Consider the following 21,846-nt stretch of genomic DNA (forward strand, 5'->3'; position numbering starts at 1 on the left):
CAAGAAAGCACGCACACACAGAACTCGAAACTCCAGCCTCGGGCCGCGGTGCAGACTCAGGTTCCCGCCCTCCCGACCGACCGGGCGGAGAGGGGGCGTGGCCGGGCGCGCGGCGCCCACGTGACCGCGGAGAGCCGCGCTCTGCCAAGTCGCGCGATCCGCCGTCATATCAGCTTATGGCGCCGGCCCCTGATTGGCTGGCCGCTCTTGCTGCCCGGCGCGTGGGCCCAGTTCCGCTCCTCCCGGCAGAGTCCGCTTGCCGACGCGGGCCCGCGCGGGCATCCTGGAAGCGGCGGCGGCTGGAGCGACTGCGGACTCTCTCCAGGTAGACACAAGTGCGCGGCGGAAGGAGACGGAATAACCTGAGCGGGCCGGGGGCGGGAGGAAGAAGAGGGGTGCAGAGAAACCAGCCAGCCGGGCCCCGGTGGGGAAGAGTGAGCGTGTGCCTGGACCTTCCTTTTTCAACCTGCAGCAGGCGTATGTTGAATGCCTCCTAAATGGCAGGCAGTGGGCAGCGCTGAGGCCACAGCGGTGAAGCTGACAGTAGCACAGACTGGCAGGTAGCTGGGCATCCTCAACACAGGTGTGAGGGTGGTGCTGGGGCGCTTGCCGGATCCAGCGGACGCACGCTGTCCCGGGCGTCCAGAAGGGTGGCGGCCAGATTGGCACCTTGAGCTGAGGGCCCCGAATGGGGAGAGGGTGTCTCAGGGCTGAGAAGGCCAGACTTGAAGTAAACAAAGGTCGACCTGTGGAGAACATGAGATGTTTTACGTTGCTTATTGTAGGTAGATCTCTTGTCCAGAGGAAGTCTTAAGGCTTTACTTTGCAGTGGATTTCCCTTGGTTCTTGGAAGGATTTTTTTTTTTTTTTTTTTTTTTTTTTTTTTTTTTGCCTCAAAGGAATTAGGCTGAAGAACTGGTCATTATCTGTCAGTTACTGGAAAGAGATAGATTGCAGGGACAACATCCGAGTGGAGAAGATTAGAAGGGAACAGGAAAGGGAGGTAAACTGTTACTTTAGCATGGTAAAAAGTCATGCATACTGGCATCCCTTTGTTTCTGCAGAGTAAACTTGGATGTCATATGGGTGAAGAAAACATTGCCTCTGTAGAGAAAGGTACCAAACTGGAAAATTTGTAGCAGTCTGGTATTTTTAGCTGAAACTACCTAGGAAGTTAGTTTTATATTACTATAATTTCTTTTTTTAAGTTTCTAGTGATAAATACCTAATAAATAATAAATACATGACCCTGGTTCATTTACAGAGTGTTTTTCTGTTAAGTTATGTAATTGGCATGGGATGGTACCCAGAACCCCCATAACCCCCGCACCATCTATATGTATAACATCTTGAGAGAGACCAGGCTATGGAATGTCCGTCATAGCTGCTACTTACTACTGAACAAGGTTTTTAAGTATTCCTGACCTCAGTTTCCTATCTGTAAAGTGGAGAATATAGAAGCACCTGCCTCAAAGAGTTGTGAAAATTAGATGAGATTATACCAAAAAAAGGTACTTAAAATAAAATCTGGGTCTCCAATATATGTTAGCTATTATTATCAATATTTTAAAAGTTAAGCAAAAAGGTACTAATACAGTTATTTTAAACCTAATAGGGTTTTATTGATAATTGTGTTTTAAGAAAAGGGGCTGTGTTTGTTTCTGCAAAGGCAAAATAATATTTAATAAAAGCTTCTGTTTCAAGAAGTGGTACTTAGGTGAAGCCCCTGGCTTCAGGGGATGTAACCCCTTAAACTCATATGCAGAATTATATGAGCTTGTCCTTACTGAGGATTTTTTAAAGTGTAAGGAGTTAAAGAGTTGGCGTTCTGGTGAAGAGGTAATGGGACTTTTTTTTTTTTTTTTTTTTTTTTTTTTTTTTTTTTTTTTAGTTGTAGATAGACACAATACCTTTATTTTATTTATTTATTTTTATATGGTGTTGAGGATCAAACCCAGTGCCTCACACTTGATAGGCAAGGGCTCTACCACTGAGCCACAACCCTAACCCCATGGACTTTTGGACTTTGCAATCAGACTGCGTGTGTTTGAATCTTAGCTACAGCATTTATTTACTCTGTGACCTTGGGCAGGGTACTTGAATTTTCTATATCCAGACTCTTCATCTATAAAATAAGTACAATATTAGTACCTAACCCTTGGGGTTTCTTAAAAGGGTTAAATAATATGTGTAACATATTCATGGTACTTAGAATATAGAAAATATTAATATTAGCTGTTATTAATTATTTTTCAAAGAGTCAAATGGCACCTTTTTCTGCCTATGTTAAAGTAATTGTGATTCAGCTTTGTCTCCTATAACAGTCATAACTCCTGTTTGTTGAGTACTTACCAAGTGTCAGATGATATCAAAAGACTACATAATTGTTAAACCTTAGAACAATTCTATGACATAGATATGTTATCTTCACTTTACAGATATGGATTGGAATATAAATTTAAAATTTAATTGCTGCTTTGAGATCATCTCACCATCAGAGGATTTTGTCAGAAATTACAGCAAAGTATTTGAGAATCCCCGTTTACCACAGTCAACAAATAGAATTAATTGAAAACAAAATTCTAAAATCACTTAAAAGTAGGTTTAACTTCACAGTATCTAAAATGCCTCCAGGTGGACAGGGACAATTCCTCCTCCCAGGCACTGGTTTACTGTCAGAATAATGATGTCCAGGGAGTATACATAGTAACCTTTTGGCATGATCTTCAGGTAAAAGCAAAATGAAAGAGTTTTTAAAAATATTTTTAGTTGTAGATAAACACAATACCTTTATTTAATTTATTTATTTTTATGTGGTGCTGAGGATCGAACCCAGTGCCTCATACATATGAGGCAAGCAATCCACCACTGAGCTACATCCCCAGCCCCAAATGAAAGTTTTTTAAACTTAAGAATTGATATCTTTCCTTGTATCTTATATTATGAAGAAGATAGGGTTCAAGTTCTTTTTGACTGCATGGTATTTCAAGTACTGTACTGAATTAGTGATATTGGCACTGTAGGCAGTCCCCAAAGAATGATGGTTAGAGTTAGGATTTTTTTTGACTTTGGAATGGTGTGAGAATGATTTGCCTTCAGTAGAAATTTTCTTTGAATTTTGAATTTTGATCTTTTCCCTGGTTCATGATACACAGTATGTACTGTTGCAGTGCTGGGCAGTGGCAGCAAGCTGCAGCTCCCATTTGATCATGTCATTGTGAGAATAGCCGGCCCTCTTCAGTGCATTGTGTCACTAATCTCGGAATTTGTGTAGGTCCATGAAATGCGTTTTCAGATTACAATATTTACAACTTACTATAGGTTTATTGGCATATCACCTTGAGGAGCATCTGTATAGTAATATGTTGATTGAGTGCATCAACTCTTACCAACCTTTAGTGGTATGGCAATATCCTCTTCAACTATTGTTTATGTTCCCTAGTATCACTTATTATTTTGTGTACTTCCCCTGCTGTACTGTTTCCCTTGATGGTCTTTACCCCATATGACTTCATACCCCATATGATTACTTACCAAATACTTGGCTCACTTTTAAACCTCAGATTCATATTTAATGTGACCTGTTCCTTATATCTAGAAGCCCAGTTGAGCCACAGGCAATTACATTTCAGACCTAGACTAAGCCCATCATTCCTTGCCCAAACCCTATTCCTACCCCACCTGACTGCTAGCTCTCCCAGTATTTACTGTTTGAGTTATAATGACACCACCATAGTTATTTTAGATTTCTTTCCCTTTCACATACCAGTGTCTCTGAGTTATCCAAGTCCTGTGGATCCCCTCCCCCATACTGGAGGTTGGGTCCAGAGCCTCATGCTTGCTAGGCAAGTGCTCTACCACTGAGCTACATCATCGGCACTTTTAGTTGCCTGGACTGACCTCAAACTTGCAGTCCTTCTGTCTCAGGCTCCTGGGTAGCTGAGACAAGTATGTGCCACCACGCCCAGCCTCTGGATTTTTTTACATGCTAAATCTCTGAATATGACCATATCTGAGTCTGCTCTGTCATCTTCTCAGGTAGTCTAGCCCAGGAGCAACCAAATGAGTTTCTCTGCTTCTCATCAGTACTTCATTTTCCTAATGGAATGATCTTTATGAAATATGAATCTACTACACCTCTTTCCTGCTCAAAATTCTTTAATGTGGCCTCCCTATAATGTGTAAGAGAAAGTTCAAATTCCTTAGCATGGTAGTAGATCCCTTCGTAGTTAACACCAACCTCCTCCTACCAGACAGATTTATCCCCTCCTACTTCACTCCGTCACACTGTTTGACACCTACCCACCACATCCAGTGAGCCATGAATGTACCATGTCCCTCACTACCATTTCAGTTGTTACATTTATTTGGAATGGCTTCCTAACCTTTTCTTTCTGGTGATATCTTTCAAAACTCAAATTTAATGTTACATTCACTGTGATGCCTTTTGTTGTAAGCCAAGGGAGAATGCTGTGTTTTCTGATTTCATATAATTTATATGAAATATATAAAATTTATATGAATTTATATATATATACAATATATATACACATACACACATATATACATATATATTTTATTGTAGCACTTGTCTTATTGATATAATTTGTTTCTGCATTCGCCTTTTTGGTGGTTACAGGGATTGAACTCAGGGGCACTTGACCACTGAACCACATCCCCAACCCTATTTTGTATTTTATTTAGAGACAGTGTCTCACTGAGTTGCCTAGCACCTCACTTTTGCAGAGTCTGACTTTGAACTTGTGATCCTCCCGCCTCAGCCTCCCAAGCCGCTGGGATTACAGGCGTGCGCCATCGCACTCGGCCTGCATTTGCCTTACTTTTAAAAATCGTTTTAATAGTACCTTTTTAATCTTCTGCTCATTACCTAGTATAGTGCTTGGCATTTAATTATTTTTTTGAATAAACAGTGGCATATGTGATGGATTTATGTGAATATTTAGCATTTGTTGTTAATTCTGATTTTCTTTTCCTGACAAAATAAGAAAAAAAGTTTGTAATTCATATCATAAGCAAAACACTAAACTTCCTAATAAATAATGAGCTTTTAGAATTTTATTTTTATAAAGAGAATAAGAATCCCAGTGAGAAAATAGGCACAGGATAAAGACAGATTACAGTAAAAATTAAAGTTACTCTAAATATATGAAATGATGCTCAACCTCACTCATAAGGTAAATCTAAATTAAATATCCCCTGAGGTGGCCATGATTACCTATTAAATTGATGAATATCCAAAAGTTTGAGGATATCCTCTGATGGTGAGGTTAAGAGATATAATCCATTGCTTAAGGATTTACAGAGTAGCACAACCCTGTGGAGGGCAATTTAGCGGAGCGTACCAGGATCACAAATGCGCTTTTCTCTTTGGCTTAACTCTTCTGCTTGTAGAATTTTACTCAATACAGGTTTAATCACAGTCTCAAAGTCTGAAATCTCTGAAAACCAAAAGGTTGTTTTGTTTTTGTTTTAGGTTCAGCACTCATTTGATGACAGCCCCTGACACCAACTGACTCAGGTTCTCATTATCTCCTAGTGTACTGTTTTGCTTGCTGTTACTTTTTGTTATTTTGTTACGTACGATTTTAATTGCATGTGAAAATGTCAAGAAATGAAGAATGAATGAGAGAATCCTAGGTGATAGGTTCCATAGTCAGAGCAAAGTAAAAATCTGAAACAGGAGCTGGCAAACTTTCTGTAAAGGACTGGATAGTAAATATCTTTGGCCTTATCTCTATTGCAATGACTCAACCCCCTTTAGTAGAAAAGTAGCCAGGGATGATAGATGATATACATAAATATCTGGGCATACCTGTGTTCCAGTAAACACTTTTGTAAAAAATTTATTTATTAAAAACCAGCTCTGGATTTGGCCCCTGGGCCACCATTTGCCAACCCCTAACCTAGACTATTGACAAGAGAGAGAGAAAAAAATGATAATCCAGTTCTTGACAGCAAAAATACTTCTTCCTCTCTTCTGTCATCGGGAGTGCCTTTCCTTCTGTCACAGAACAGGTAGTCTTAGACTTCTATGGTTGTGGTGGCAACATGGATATCTTTTAGGGAATTCATGTTGGGACTCAGCACTAAAATGAAAATCTTTCTAGAGTCCTGGAAGCAGAGAGATGCAGCTGAAACTTATTGCTAAAAGAATCATATATTTGGGTACCTAGTACCCTGCATATCCATCTTTGTAACTTGCCACGTTACTGTAGTATGTAGTAGGAAAGAATCCAAAAGTAGAATTAGAGCTGATCTTATACCACTTGTCAACTTGATCGCCTTAGAGAAAAAGCTTCCTGGGCCTCAGTTTCTTTAGCTAAGCCTTAGTGTTCCTGTATAGAATATGAAGAGATTGGACTACAGCTGTGATTTAGATCCCTTCTAGCTCTAGAGATGGCATTGAGGGGAAGCTTCCTGATGGCAGCAGACTTCTTAAATTGGGAACTTCATGTATAGCGTTTTTGAAAAAAAAAATTTGCTTAGAAAAATGTACACATGATAAGTAATTTTGTATGTTTACTTTTAGGGGCTAAGATGGACCTTGTTCTCAGTGCTGCAGATTACTATTTTTTTACACCGTACATATATCCAGCCACATGGCCAGAGGATGACATCTTCCGACAAACAATTAGTCTCCTGATTGTAACAAATCTTGGTGCTTATATCCTTTATTTCTTCTGTGCAACATTGAGCTATTATTTTGTCTATGATCATTCATTAATGAAGCATCCACAGTTTTTAAAGGTAAGAGATCTTCTTACATATTTTCTAACTACTGTTACAGTAAAAATAACAATGTGGTGTACTTGTAAGATTTTTCAGATTAAACTGGGTATATATAACTATTAAATAAAGTTTTTGAAACCATTCTCCCAAAAAGGTTAGATATTTTTTGTGAGGGTTAATCCCCTCCTTCCCTAATTTAAACAGTCATGTGAATCTGATTTTTTTAACAATAAGCCTCATATCTTATCTTGCTTGATACATAAATGAGAATTTTTTTTGCTAATATTGATGAATGAATGTCTTCATTTATGTAATTATTTTAGTATTGGGCTTTCACAAACTGAAATATGTTTTTACTATATGTTTTTCTTTAGTCAGGGGCTTCAAACTGTAGTTTAGAGTTGTTTATAACCATTTTTCTACTTTAGTTATTTGTCAGTTACTTAAAGCACTGAATTTTTTTTTTTTTTTTTTTAAATAGGAAGGGTTGGGAATAGAGGTTAATCATGAAAGAAATGATTATTCCATAAGTATAAATTTTGAATACAAATTTTGTCGGAAGGAGAAATGGTTTCAGAATTTAAGATATCTACTGTGTTGCTTGGGATAACAGGAATATTTTTCTTACATACCTATTTCTGTGTATTAAAACTTTCATAGAAACAATTTGGAGGTAAACCCCTTAATATAAAATAGTGTTTAAAAATACAATCCAGAACAATTTTATGCCAGTTTTGTTGAACATAGATTTTGTGACTTAAGTATTGGGAATTTCATTTTCAGAATCAAGTGTATCGAGAGATTAAGTTCACTGTCCAGTCATTACCCTGGATAAGTATCCCCACTGTTTCATTGTTCCTGCTAGAGTTGAGAGGTTACAGCAAATTGTATGACAACATAGGAGAATTTCCAAATGGTAAGTAAATAAGATCAGGAGCACGAGATGGTTTCTTTAGAAAACTAATACTCTTTTCATCCTTTTAAATTGTTCAGTTTTGACTTTTATTTTTATGCATTCATATCTTGACACTTATGTGCATTTCTTCCATTTTATCTATCAACTTTAAAGTCTGTTGTAGATGAAATTATGCCTTGGGGAAAACTGGAATGATCGGAGATGGCCCCTTGCATCTGTCTCCTATTCTCTCTATTGAATTTAAACGTCTTAAAAACGTAACCAAGTAGTACATGTAAGTTACTGAAAATCAGAAAATATGGATTTTTAAAAATTCATTATCCTGCTGCTGAGAAACTATGAATCTTTTGACATATATCCTTCCACTTTTTTATATGCTTCATTATTTACATTGTAAAAATGCATATTGGTCTGTACCCTAATATTTTTCCTCTTAATAAATATAGCCATATTTTTTATCAATGCATATAAATATTGTATAATATATTCATCATAATATCTAGTTGTATGGATGTCCTTCATTATTAATTAATCCATAATTGTTAGACCTTTAAGTGTCATTTTTGTTGTTGTCGTCATTGTTACCAGCAGTTGTACGGTGATTGAACTTTTGTGGATTTTGAAATTATTTCATCAAGATACATATCTGGGACTAAAGATGTAGCTTAGTGGTAAAGTGCTTTCGTAGTATATGCAAGGCCCTTGATTCAATCCCCAGCACTGCAATTAAAAAAGAAAAAGATATATTTCTGTTATCTAGTATGTAAAAAGTAAGAATAACAGTATTTACTGAGGATTTATATGTGCCAGTGACAGTTCTCAGTTCTTCACATGTATCAATCCATTTTTTCTACAACAGTTCTGAGATAGGTACTATACTATGCTCCTTTTATAGGTGAGTAATTTATATACAGAATTTCAGTAACTTGCATAGGTTATTCAGCCAAAAGGAGATGTACCTGAGACTTGAACTCAAGCTTCCTGGCACCAGAGCCTTGCTCTCAATTAAGAGATTAGTTATATATAGGAGGCAACAAAAATATGCCCTAAGGTGATGAATTGGATAGAAGTGTGAATAAAAATAGAGGAATGAATAGCATGCTAGATTTGTGGACAGCATGAGTAAAGGTACAGAGGTAAGACTCTTAAGACATTGGTAGGAAGTGGAGTAAACCCAGGCTGGTTAGAGCAGAAATGCAGGAATGACAATCCAAAAGGGTCAGGTTATGAAGTAAATGCTAGATTTAAGGCATTTAGTGGAAAATAAAGTTCTAAGCAGGAAAGTACTCTATAAGGACATGTAGGTTAACCTGAAGGAAAATGGGTTAAATAGCATCATTCTCAGGTTTTAAAAAAGATGTCTGAGGAATGCCTTCTTTTTTTTTTTTTTTCGGTACCAGGAATTGAACCCAGAGGTGCTTAACCTCTGAACCACATCTCCAGTCCTTTGTATTTTTTTATTTTGAGACAGGGTCTTGCTAAGTTGCTGGTGCTAGCTCTGAACTCAGGCTCCTCCTGCCTCAGCCTTCTGAGCTGCTGGGATTACAGGCATGTGCCACCCCACCTGGCACCAGCCTTTTTTGTTTGAGGGTCTTGCTAAATTGTTAAGGCTGGCCTTGAACTTGTAATCCTCCAGCCTCAGCTTCCCAAGCCACTGGGATTACAGGCATGTACCACCGAGACTGGCCTTTAAGAATGACTTTTCTGTTTCATATATATTTTTATAGTTTAATTAAAAAATATGTACAATTTTTATGTTGTTGTATATCAGTTAAAAAATAAACTTAAATCAATTAAAGGTAAGACATTTCAAGTTCTTATGAGATGGAAATAAGGAAATGACCAGGTTTCAGGGAGTGAAGGGAGATTATAACATGAAGTTAACCGAAATAGTTGATAATGTTTGAGTCTAGGATCCCATTTTGTGCTCACGTGGGCAGGTACAAAGTGAACTCTAGTCCTAGGAGCCGCGTCTTGATTCTGCTGTGCCTGCTCTCTCCTAGGTTGGTTTCACCTCATTGTCAGTGTCATATCCTTCCTCTTTTTCACCGACATGCTGATCTACTGGATTCACAGAGGCCTTCATCATAGACTTGTATACAAGGTAGAGTCACTGGAAGGGGAAAGAGAAAAAAACATTACACATTTCAGCATGTATGACCATAAATTCTGTTCTCTATTTCCAAGAATTCCCTCAGTAGCCTTACACTTTGTTAATTTCTTCTTTTTGAGTCTGGAGTCTCTTAAAATTTTAGTTTTGGGGTACAGAAAGCAGCAGGCCTTTTTATAAAGTATTTTGCTAATTTCAAAGGGATTTTTTTTTTAGTGAGATCATTTCTAGAATGTGAGTGTGAAAAGCTGAGTGACTGTGGCAGCAGTTGAGGTTCTTGGTGCTGATTGTGTCCCTTTCTTCTTTAGCGCATACATAAACCTCATCACATTTGGAAGATCCCCACTCCATTTGCAAGTCATGCTTTTCACCCAGTGGATGGCTTCCTTCAGAGTCTACCTTACCATATATACCCTTTTATCTTCCCATTACACAAAGTGGTGTACTTAGGTTTGTACATCTTGGTTAATATCTGGACCATTTCCATTCATGATGGTGATTTCCGTGTCCCCGAGATCTTAAAGCCATTTATTAATGGTTCAGCTCATCATACAGACCACCACTTGTTCTTTGACTATAACTATGGACAGTACTTCACACTTTGGGATAGAATTGGAGGTTCGTTCAAAAATCCTTCTTCCTTTGAGGGGAAAGGACCGCTTAGTTATGTGAAGAAGATGGCAGAAGAAAAGTGCAACAGCCCTGCAGAAAATGGTTGTAAAAATGAAAAATTATGCAATGGAGAGTTTACAAAGACTAAGTAATTATTTTGCCCAATTATTCTTAAATATTTTTAATGAGGAAAAATAATCTATACACAGCTAAGATACATATAGCAAGTAATTGGTATCATTTGAAAATCAGCATTGTGCATTCTGCCGAGGAATGGTCATAATGGTAGGTCAAAGAAAGATGCCGTGAGCATCAAGATTAGAGTCTCGTGCTTAAAATGCCAGATGCTGGCCCAGGGGCAATTTGTGTCTTTCCAGCCCCCAGATCTGTAGTTTGTATAGCCTCAACAACAATTTTAAATCAGATAGAAAGTGCACTACTGTGGGGACTAGGCTATATCCTTTTGCCTTAATCCACCCATATTCATTAAGAAAAATTCATTGTGCTTCATAATACCAAGACTAAGCACCATAATCAAAGAATACTAATATAAAGATGGTTCCTTGTTCCAGGAATGGTTACGTCTTCAATATTGGTATGAAAATGAATACTCATAGGACTTTGTTCAAGTGGAAATGTCAATGTGAAAAAAAAAATTCTGATATATTAGCAGCTACATCGATAACTTAATGACAAGTATAATAAAATGATCATCTTCCTATACATAGGAGCCTCATTTTCTGGGGACATTGTCAAATAGTCCATTTTACTGATAAATAAAAGGAATTTTTTTAAAAAATCCATTCTACCATGATTTAATCCAGATATGGGATTATTTAGCTAGAGATATTGATGGCTCTCATTTAAAACCTTATTTAATAAGCATGAAAATGTGAATCTGAATATAGTTAGGGAAATTTGATGCCAAAGTAATATATTTGGCACTATTGATATTTTAAAATAAAATTTATGCACTGCACTTTTGACATGTTTCAAAGTTACAAATCCATCATTGTTTATAAAAGGAAATAATTGCCAAATATTTAGGTCTTCTTCTGAAGATTTGTTTTGAAATCTGATTCTCTTGTTTCTTCACTTTTTCCTATTGCCTCTGCAAAAAGACTTAAATACTTTCATAAAGAAATGTGTGTGTTGTAACATAAATATATTGGAAAAACATGTTTTGTAAAGGCACCCTATTAGCTATTTATCAATCAATAAAAGTTGAACGTACTGTTATTAAACTGTATCAGTTAAATATTGTAAGAGCACAAAATATTCTGTGTGGAAATTTGTGTCAATTCAAAACCACAGAGATGATGTGGATTGTTAAAGCTGTTTTAGAACATTTATAGATGCTCAGTGTCAGTGGGAGATATTTCACATCTTTATTAGATTTGAGTGTTTCAGCAGGAGACCAGTCATAAAATTTAATGCCTGGGATCCAGAAGAAAATGTTTTTTATCGTTACGTTATTAAAATGCTGTCTTACTTCACTGTACCAATTAGCATTTTATAACACGTAAATGCAGCTGAGTCCTTTTCACTAATTCCCACCCCAACCCCAGTACTGCACTTTGCCCAAGAAAAAGAAGGAAATTAAGAAGGAATTTGTTTCCTAATAATTATGACGGCTAACATGCGTTGAACTTTTCTTCTTTACCAGACATGGTTATGAGTATTTGACATGAGGAAACTAGGACCCAGATAAGTGAAGTAGCTTTTCCAGAGTTTATTTCTTGCTCATGTTAAGTTCTATGGCATGTTTCTGGTCAGGGGGCAGCTTCCTCCATGACTCTTTGTTTCTCAGTCTGTAGACTGTCTTTACTGAAGAGGCATATGGGGGAAAAGAAAATGTTTTCTCATGGGAAATTTCTCTGGCTAAAGCCTAGAAATGGTGTGTATCCTTTTTGACCACATTCTTTGAACAAAACTGTCCTGTGACCACCTCACTGGAAGAGAAGTGGGGAAATATTCCCAGCTATTTTCTGGGAGGAAGGGAAATCCAGTTTCTTGAACACCTAGCCAGTTTCCCATATCCATGTAGTTCACAACCCTCTTTGTGAGGGAAATGGAGGAAATAAAGTTATCAAAATGGTGAATGAGCTCATGAGTTTCTCTATGCACTGGCTGTATTAATGTCTTTAATTCCATACCTCCAATATGGGTGTCAAAATTTCCTCTAGCTTTGTATTTCTGTGTTGCTAGTAGAGAGGAAAGGACATCATTTATGGCAAGAGGAGGTCTAACTTTTATGCATTCTACCACATTCTCATATACTCTATTATAGGAATTGAGAGAATGTTTTATCTAAATTCCTTTCTATAGGAATAACAAAGTGAAAGACTTTTCCTTGACTTTAAAACCTTTTATAGTTATAGGACAGAAAGAGAAAATCAAGGTTACATTTTCTACTTTGATGGTAGAAACTGAGAAGTGGTTGGAGATGTGAGAACACATTTTACAAACTGGAGACATTTCCTGAGTCTTCACCTTCCTCCCTGTCTCTGTAAGGTCAAATGCTGTGAATCTCTTACTTCTTATCCCCCTCCTCATATTTCTTCTTCCTCCCATCTTATAGAATTCAGGGACAGAGTTGGGAAAGAATCACGAGTTTAGCTTTTGATTCATTCAGGCAAGTTAGTTACAGAGAGATGAAGTCTAGGAGAAATTCAGAAGAGAAATTTGGAGTTAACCCAGGTAGAAAAGTTTGAAATCATGAGTTTTCCACAGAGAGCATGAAAAAAGGTATCTGAAGAAATGAACCAGCTTGAGGAGTGCTGTGGTCTGCATATGTCCCCTAAAATTCATACTGAATCACCAATGTGATGCTATTAAGAGGTAGGGCCCTTAGGAGATAAAGGTCATGCCTTCATGAATGGGATTACTGACCTTATAAAAGAGGTGCGTGGGAACTCTTCATTCCTTTTGCTCAAATGACGTGAGGACACAATATTTGTCCCGTTGGAGGATGCAGCAACAAATCACCATCATGGCAGCACCACGTCCTGGCCAGAAGCCAGACCGCAGCACCTTAATCTTAGACTTCTCAGCCTCTAGAACTGTGAAATAAACTTCTATTTATGAATGACCTAGTCTAAGTTATTTTGTTAAAGCAGCAAGAAATGCCTAAGGGAAGGGGAAAGAACTTTCTTTTCTTATCCTTCTACCTTCCTTCAACCCAAAACATTTGACTAGCAGTCTTATTTCAGCACTTTCTTCTTCTGTCATCTTTTATTATCTTGTGCACCTTATTCTAGACCACACATTACTTAAAAGTAGAGACTGTGTCTGAGTCATCATTGCATTAAACCATTCGTTCTCACACAATGTCCAAGACTTAGGAAGGGGTCAGTAAATACTTTGCTGAATGTACTGATGAAATGTGAAAATGTTCCCTTCAGCACACATATAATGGACCCCACATAAGTGCCAAACACTGCAGTAAATGTGAATATTTAATCTGTTCTGATGCTCTTTTTTTACCCAACAAGTTGTTTCTCATTTACTCATTAGCTGATATTTGTTGAGTACTGTGAGGGACCCAAAAGGGGAAGAGTAAAGCAGGGTCAGTGATGGTCCCTACATCAAAAGAACGCTCCTTTTTTCCCCCTTCAAAAATCATAGCCTTCTCCTGGAAGCAGACAGAACCCACCAGTACCCCAGATTCTGACCACATATAAATCAGTAATACACATATTGATTAGGGGATCAAATGAACCTGTATACCCAACTCTAGGCACAATGCTGTAGATACAAAAGGATCCTCAAAGATTCTGTTTGATTATAATAAGAAAGCACAAACCTAGGAGGAGGATCAAACTTCATCTCGTAGTTATTACCAAGAGTTTTAGATTCCAATAGCAAAGCATGAGTCCTGGCCCTGCCACCTGTGGATTGCATGACCTTGGTTTCTACACCTATAGATGGATGAAAACACTGTCTACCTAATGAAATTAAGTCAGAGACACGCAGGCTATAATACGTCTAAATTGTGCTTACTGGTTTTCCTTTCAAAGTACAGATTATTGTCATATCTCAGATAGGCTCTCAATATAAATTGCAGGGAAAAAAATGCCTAGATATGTTCACCTTAACATTGGAGGGTGAAAGACATTGAAGGAAAGCAGAGAAGAGGCCTCAGAAAATCTCATAAGGGGCTCCAGTGGTAGTATGCTCCCCTAGCATGCGTGAGGCCCTGAGTACAATCCTCAGCACCACATAAACATAAAATAAAGGTATTATGTCCACCTACAACTAAAAAAATTTTTAAAAATCATATAAATAAAGTTAAAATTTACTGTAAATTGACTTTGTAAGAGTGAAATATCTAGATTATTTGTTGCTATGTAATTTCACTTTTAAAACATTACTTCAAACCATAATGCTAATATAGAAGCTATGGAGATAAAACAGAAGCAACGTAACCTCCCTGAAAAGTAGAAAACATTTCTTAAGAAAGGCAGGAAGGAAGCGTATGAACCGCAGTCAGCTTTACTGTCGAGGCAGTATGGAAAGAAAAATACTTAGAAGTACTTGTTTTAATAACTATTTGTTTTGTTAAAATACATGCAAAATTTGTTTTTTTCTGGGGCTGGAATAAGCTCAGTGGTAGAGTGCTTACCTATACGTGAGGCCCTGGGTTTGATTCTGAGTAAAACCAAAAAATATGTATTTTTCCCCACTTAAATCTCTTTAGGTTAACTTGAAGACCTTACTAAATTGTAAGTAAGGTAAAAAAATAAGAAATGGCTTTCTCATTTTATGATTAACTTATCATTTGATCATCAAATTCTAAACATTTAATACCATTTATGTATTAGTTATATTTTCTTAAACATTTGTTAAGAGATTTAATATTTTGATTCAGTACCCCCAAAGACAGACTTGGGTACTTGACATATTTTTCTAAGCACCTTGATATCTTTTGATTACTAAACCATACTTAATCACAAAATAGCATAATGGTATCAGAAGTTAGTCACTTGACTGCAAAGTATTCATACCACAGGCTCTTATTCGCTTCTCTCATTTGTTATGTTTTCCTCCATTTTAAAGTGATAATTTTATTCAGCTATATATTTAGATGAAAACTTGGCCTCCTGACATGTACTACCACACAAAAACCAGAAACCTAGAAATGGTGCACATTCAAATATTAAGACAACAACTGTACTGATTTTTGTCTGATCTTCCTCAAGATTGTTTTTCTTTTTGGTCAACTTAATGGAGGTTTAATTCCCATACAATAAAATTTACTCATTTTAACAGTACCATTCAACCAGCTTGAACAAATTCATACACCAATGTCAACTCCAATCAAGATCCAGAAGATTTTCTTCATCAGAAAAAGTTTCATTTCCCTCTACTGGCAATCTCACCCCAACCCGAGGTAGCCACCGATCTGCTTTCTGTCACTGAAAGTTAATTTTTCCTGTTTTAGAATTTCTTTCAAATTTAATCACTTAAATTGATTAAAACGGTGTATACTCTTGTATTTAGCCTCTTTAGCGTTAAATGCTTTGAGAATCATGCTATTGCACATATCTATAGTTTGTGCCTTTTTGTTACTGAAAAGTATTCCATTGTAGTATACTACTATTTATTAATCTGTTTATTGATGGATGTTTGTTATTTCCAGTCTGGAGTTATGAATAAAGCTGCTATAAGCATTTGTGTGCAAGTCATTATGTGAATCTATGTTTTCATTTCTTTCTGGTAAGCATTAAAATTCTGGAGTCACAGAGTATATGTATGTTTAATTTTATAAAAACTATCCTACTTTTCCCAAGTGGTTGTGCCATTTTACATTCTCACTACTGATGACTAGAATTTCATTTTCTCCCCATTTTCACTAACATTTTGTCAGTCTTTATTTTTAAGCCATTCTAGTGTGTATGAAGTAGTGTCCCTTTGTGGCAGAATTTGCATTTTCCTGTAACTAATGATTTTAAACAACTTTTCTCATGTTTCGTTTTTTGCAATGTATCTGTTCAAGTCTTTTGACCATTTAAAAAATTATGTGGTTTTCTTTTTTTTTTTTTTTATCTTTTTTTTTATTGTAAACAAATGGGATACATGTTGTTTCTCTGTTTGTACATGGCATAAAGGCATACAATTTGTGTAATCATAAATTTACATAGGGTAATGTTTGATTCATTCTGTTATTTTTTCCCTCCCCCCCACCCCTCCCACCCCTCTTTTCCCTCTATACAGTCCTTCCTTCCTCCATTCTTGCCCCCTCCCTAACCCTAACTGTAACCCTAACACTAACCCCTCCAACCCCCCATTATGTGTCATCATCCACTTATTAGTGATATCATTCGTCCTTTGGTTTTTTGAGATTGGCTTATCTCACTTAGCATGATATTCTCCAATTTCATCCATTTGCCTGCAAATGCCATAATTTTATCATTCTTTATGGGTGGTTTTCTTTCCTTATTGGCTTATAAGAATTCTTTATATATTGACACAACTTCTTTGTCAGATACATTTATTACAAATACTTATTAATTTCATCCAATCTGGTTTTTTCATTTCCTTAATGATGTGTTTTGATAAGAAAAATGTTCAATTTTGATTAAGATCGATTTATCAATTTTTGTCTTCATAGTAATTGTGTTTTATGTCCCATCTGGGAAATCTTTTCCAGCCCCAAAGCAAACCCAGGTTTTTGGTAATTAATTCAACATTTTAATAACCAAATAACCAAAAGACTTTTCATATTTTCAGTTCTTCCTTTATTAGTTTTGATACTTTTTTATCTTATTTTTTATAAATTGTGTTGAACATTCCCTATTTTAATGCCTATAGGATCTGTAGTGATATTTCCTTTTTAATTCCTTATATCGATGAATTGTTTTCTCTTTTACTTGATCAGTCTGAAAAAATATCAATTTTATTGATTTTTTTTTTTTTTTAAAGAACCAGCTGCCAGGGTCTGAGTGTCTTCCCCCAAAATGCATATGTGAAATTAAGTGGGGTCTTTAGGAAATGATTTAGGTCATGAGGGCTCCACCCTTGTGAATGAGATTAAGGTCATTAAAAAAAAAAAAAATTCAGAGAGGTGTTCCCTTCCCTTTTCCATCCTTTCCTCCAAGAATGAAGCATTCAAGTCACCATTTTGGAAGCAGAGACCAAGCCCTTACTTGGTCTTCCCAGTCTCAAGAACTGCAAGAGACTTCTGTTGTTTATAAGTTACCCAATTTCAGATTTTATTACAGCAGCACAAACAGACCAAGACAACAACTTCAGGCTTTGTGATTTTTCTCTATTATAATCAATTTCTTTAATTTCTACTCCTATCTTTTTCTTCTACTTGCTTTGTGTTCAAGTTGCTCTTTCCCCTACCCGCCTCCCTTCTTAGGATGGAAGTTCAGATCATTTATTTATTTATCTATCTATTTATCCTTTATAAGCATTTAAAACTACAAAATTCCCTCTAAGGACATCTGTAGCTGTAGCCCACAAATTTTGATAGCATTGTTTTCTTTGTAATTGTGTTCCAAGTACTTTATTTCAATGGGATTTCTTCTGGTGGTAGCGGTGTGGTAGAAATGTTTTGCATTACCTTACCTCAGCCATCTTGGATTCCCACAGTTACTTGTCTACATAGTTCCTGGTTAGCATGACTACACAGGTTGTTTTGTGTGTGGTTTGGAAGGTAGAAGTGGAACACAGCAGCCATGTTTTTTAAACTTGGTTTATGGAGCACTCCACAAAACACTCCACGTTCACTCAGATTGTCTTATAGCCTGTTGTTACCCTGAGGCTGCAGCTGGACCTACAGCTGCTGTCTGATGCTCTTTCTTCAGATTTCGGATTTGGTTTGTGTTTAAGTTCATAATGAAGGGCACCAACCTCCAATGCTGGGCAGTCCCACCTCAAAATTGGGGCTTGGGTGAGAAGGTGACAAAGGTGCCAATCTGTCACGCGTTGTCCAGGACAACTTCCCAAACTCAAGTTTGCCCTTGCTTCCCTGCTCTTACATTCATCTTTCCTTCCTGACCCAGCTCCTCCTATTCAGATTCCAACCCCAGACACAAAAACAATGACCTCACATCGACTATGTAAGACGCTTTCACAGTTGCCAATGGTCAAATCCTCTCTCCTCTTGATGGAACACTGATAAAGAGTTTGGCACTGAAAGTGGTTCCAGAGGTCAGAACCTTAAGAACAATTCTCTGGATTGGCCCTGTCCTGTCTGCAATTGGTTCTTGGATAGGAATGGATTTGATAATGACCTTTATTATTTCTAATAATAAAGGAGATATTGGAAGTCCATGATATGCAGCAGCAAAACAGGTAAGACTACGTATAGATACCTGTAATAAGTGCCTGTACAAAGCAAGGCTTTGGAGGAACAAGTATTAACTACATAGAACATTTTTGTGGAAATAAGGAGTATAATGGGGCTTGGCTGATTTCTTCTAAGTGTTGAGGAACTTGAACAAAGAAAATAATGAGCTCATGACTTTAAATTCCTAGTTCAGTGTCCAATTAAGGGACCACAAAGCCTCTATGACTTCCCTAAAAATAAACCTGTATCTCCTACACTTGTAATGCCAAGATTTTTGAAATCTACCTCAAAGTTAAATTGTGTACATAAAAATTTGAATTCCCAAACTTATCGAGTGTTTTATATTAAAGTTATGGCACTGATTAGGAAAAAATGGGACTCTAGAAATGGATAGGGGCATACAAACAAATTTCTATTAAAACTGAGAATCTTGATCCCTTCTTTGCTAATAGCAGAGAAAATTGCATAGTAGGTGAAGTATTTTGAGGCAGCACTGTTCAGCATAAGGAGATATGGCATAAAATGGGCCTGGGTTCAGATACTGATTCTGAGCTTATGTTTAGGAATTAAGCATCTCTGACATTGCAAGAAGCTGCCATTGTTAAATAGCCACACTGTGTAGACCCCTTCACATGCATTATTTCACTTAATCCTCTCAAAAGAAACCAAAAAACAAAAAACAACTGGGACAAATCCTAGTCTTCCCAAATGAATAAACTTGAGATTGGCAGGTTTATGGTAATTTGCCCAAAATCACAGAGCAAGTTTATGGCAACATCAGGACTTGAATTCAGAACTTAAATTCAGGTCTCTTTTACTTCTTCACAGCCTGTGGTGATATACTTCAATGTAAAGATGAAATAACATGTGTAAGACACCTACATCAAGGTCTGATGTTAGGCCCCAGTAAGGGATTGTCATTTATTTGTTTTCAATCTGCAACCAAAGCCCTGTTATCTTATTTTTTTTTAAACCCCTCTGGGAATAAGGATATTCAAAACTCCTTCACCTCTCAGTTTCTTTATCTAGGTTCAAGCCCTGTGATGCACACGTCATGGTGAATGACTAATATCTTAATCCGTCTTCAAGAAGGATCTTTTATGGAACCACAAGTGGCAGACCCATCTAGGACATTAGGGATCATGAAATCAACTTAGCAGAAGAAACAAGACTGTACATTACCCAATATTACCAATATCGCATGGCAAGTTCACGAGCCTGAATGGTTAGCCGCTAAGGAGGTAAAGAGAAGAAACGTCACTAAATCCCTCTTAAGAACTATGCTAGTGAAATCATTCAGAACAACTCCAACTATATTTTTTTCAACGTTGGAGTTTAGACAAAGCAGTCTTTTGATTATCATGAAATCACTTACTGGGTGGTTATGGATAATCCTTTTGAGATTCTATTCTTTCAAGTACCATCCTACAGGAAGTTAAGGAATTTGTTCATCAGATTTTTTTTTTTTTTTTTTTTTGTACCAGGGATTGAACCCAGGGGTGCTTAACTACTGAGCCACATTCCCAGTCCCTTTTATTTTGAGATGGGACTCACTAAATTGCTGAGGCTGGTTTTGAACTTGAAAATCCTCCTGCCTCAGCCTCCTGAGTGAACTGGGATTACAGGCATGTGCCACTGCACCAAGCTTATTTATCAGATTTCTGGGTCAGGAGCTGGCTGGAAAGTTCCCCCTTGTTTAGAAGTACCAAGCACTCAGAGCCAGCTACTTGAGTTGTAATTGGAAATTCAGTGCTTATTGACAGGAAAGGCCTACATTGGGCTCCAGCATAAAACTTGCTTAAGATTGAGAATGAAGTCTCAAAGAGCTGTGATAGCGCCTCCTCCTTCCCCTTCCTGTTGTCACCTTTCTCAATCATTCAGTCTTACAACTGTTAGGTAAGGTCAAGCAAGGAGGATGTTTGTGTTAGCCACAGCCCACTGTGGGAACTGGAGCCACAACAGCTTGAGGAGGACTTGTGACTTCATGTCCTATTCAGCACACATATTTCATATAAGATTTAGAAAGATCTATGATATACATTTAGTTTATCTTTAAAGAAGGAAGAACTTAATATGGTGTTAAGAAATTCCTCCCAGAGGAAGTAATATCTGAGCACAGACCTGAGAGGAAGAGGAGCAAGCCACAAGGGTATGTGAAGAAAGAGCATCCAGGGCAGGCCTTGGACATGGTTGAGAAAGAACAAGGAGGCTGCTATGATCTGAGTTCAGTAGGGTCTGGGAAGTTAGAGAAATGGGAGGCAGTATGTAAGGGAAATAGTAAGGAAGGTAGGGAGGCCAGCAGGGGCAAGGTGTGTCCAGGTTGCCCTGACATAGAAGAGTGAACAAGGAATCCATGAGTGAGGGGAGAGAGTTCCAGGTATAATGTCTGATGACAGAATTGCAGGTCAGGTCAGGTTCAGAAGCAGAAAAATCTGCACATTCATGACTCAACCATCGTCACAACGCCTGGTCTTGGCTTGGTCACTGTGTAACCACAGACATCTAACTTACCTCTCCAGGTCTTTTTCCCCACTTGTCAAAGGAAGAACCAAGTTTTCTGTCTCCTCCTCTTCTTATGGAATGAACTTCCTATGAGACATTAAATATAAGAATGAATAATTACTGCAAACTGGAAGACACAGATATTAAAATGACAGTCACTTCAGGAGGCTGGACTAAAAGCAAATGTGGGAAATATCCTTCCCTATGAATTCTGAAATTGTATTCTTTCCGGTTGGCCTTTTTTCCTCCCTTGTTCGGTCGTTATTTTTCCTGACAGACTGAGCAGTTTCTAGGATCCGACTGTAGGTGGAGTAGTTAGACTTTTCCCCAAGTTGTAGCCATAAAAGCAAAAGCATCCACCTTTCATGTCTAGACAGAGGACGTGCATGGAATCATAAAATCTTTAGACTGGAGGGATCCAGAAAGGTCATCTACTCCTTCTCTTGTGTTTAGAAAATCGTGCTCTTAAATCAGCCTGGTGGAGATGCATGCTCCCTGCTGTGTTCCTTTTCACTGCATTTAAAGCACCACTGGTCCAGTCCTGGCTATTTATTTTAGGCTCAACAATAACAAAACCCACAAAACAGTAAATTCCAAATAAAATCCAATATGTGCATGTGTGCCCATCCCTCCCCCATGGGACAAAACACCACTCTT

At 37.5% G+C, this 21,846-nt stretch overlaps 1 protein-coding gene across 5 annotated transcripts; it reads left to right on the plus strand.

Annotated features, from left to right (window-relative positions):
- Positions 1-209: 209 nt before the first annotated feature.
- On the plus strand, positions 210-16,076 carry Sc5d (sterol-C5-desaturase). 5 transcript variants are annotated; one of them, XM_047517128.1, is made up of 6 exons: positions 213-325; positions 5,495-5,539; positions 6,551-6,768; positions 7,534-7,666; positions 9,670-9,770; positions 10,085-16,076. In XM_047517128.1, exons 3-6 carry the CDS (start codon positions 6,559-6,561, stop codon positions 10,538-10,540), a joined length of 900 nt encoding a protein of 299 aa, XP_047373084.1. In that variant the 5' UTR covers positions 213-325; positions 5,495-5,539; positions 6,551-6,558; the 3' UTR covers positions 10,541-16,076. The 5 variants fall into 5 exon arrangements, with proteins under 5 accessions (XP_047373087.1, XP_047373084.1, XP_047373088.1 ...); XM_047517129.1 differs by lacking the exon at positions 213-325 and adding an exon at positions 384-477; XM_047517130.1 differs by lacking the exon at positions 213-325 and adding an exon at positions 540-560.
- Positions 16,077-21,846: the final 5,770 nt, after the last annotated feature.

This window comes from Sciurus carolinensis, chromosome 11 (genome assembly GCF_902686445.1).
Source record: "Sciurus carolinensis chromosome 11, mSciCar1.2, whole genome shotgun sequence".
Taxonomy (NCBI): domain Eukaryota; kingdom Metazoa; phylum Chordata; class Mammalia; order Rodentia; family Sciuridae; genus Sciurus; species Sciurus carolinensis.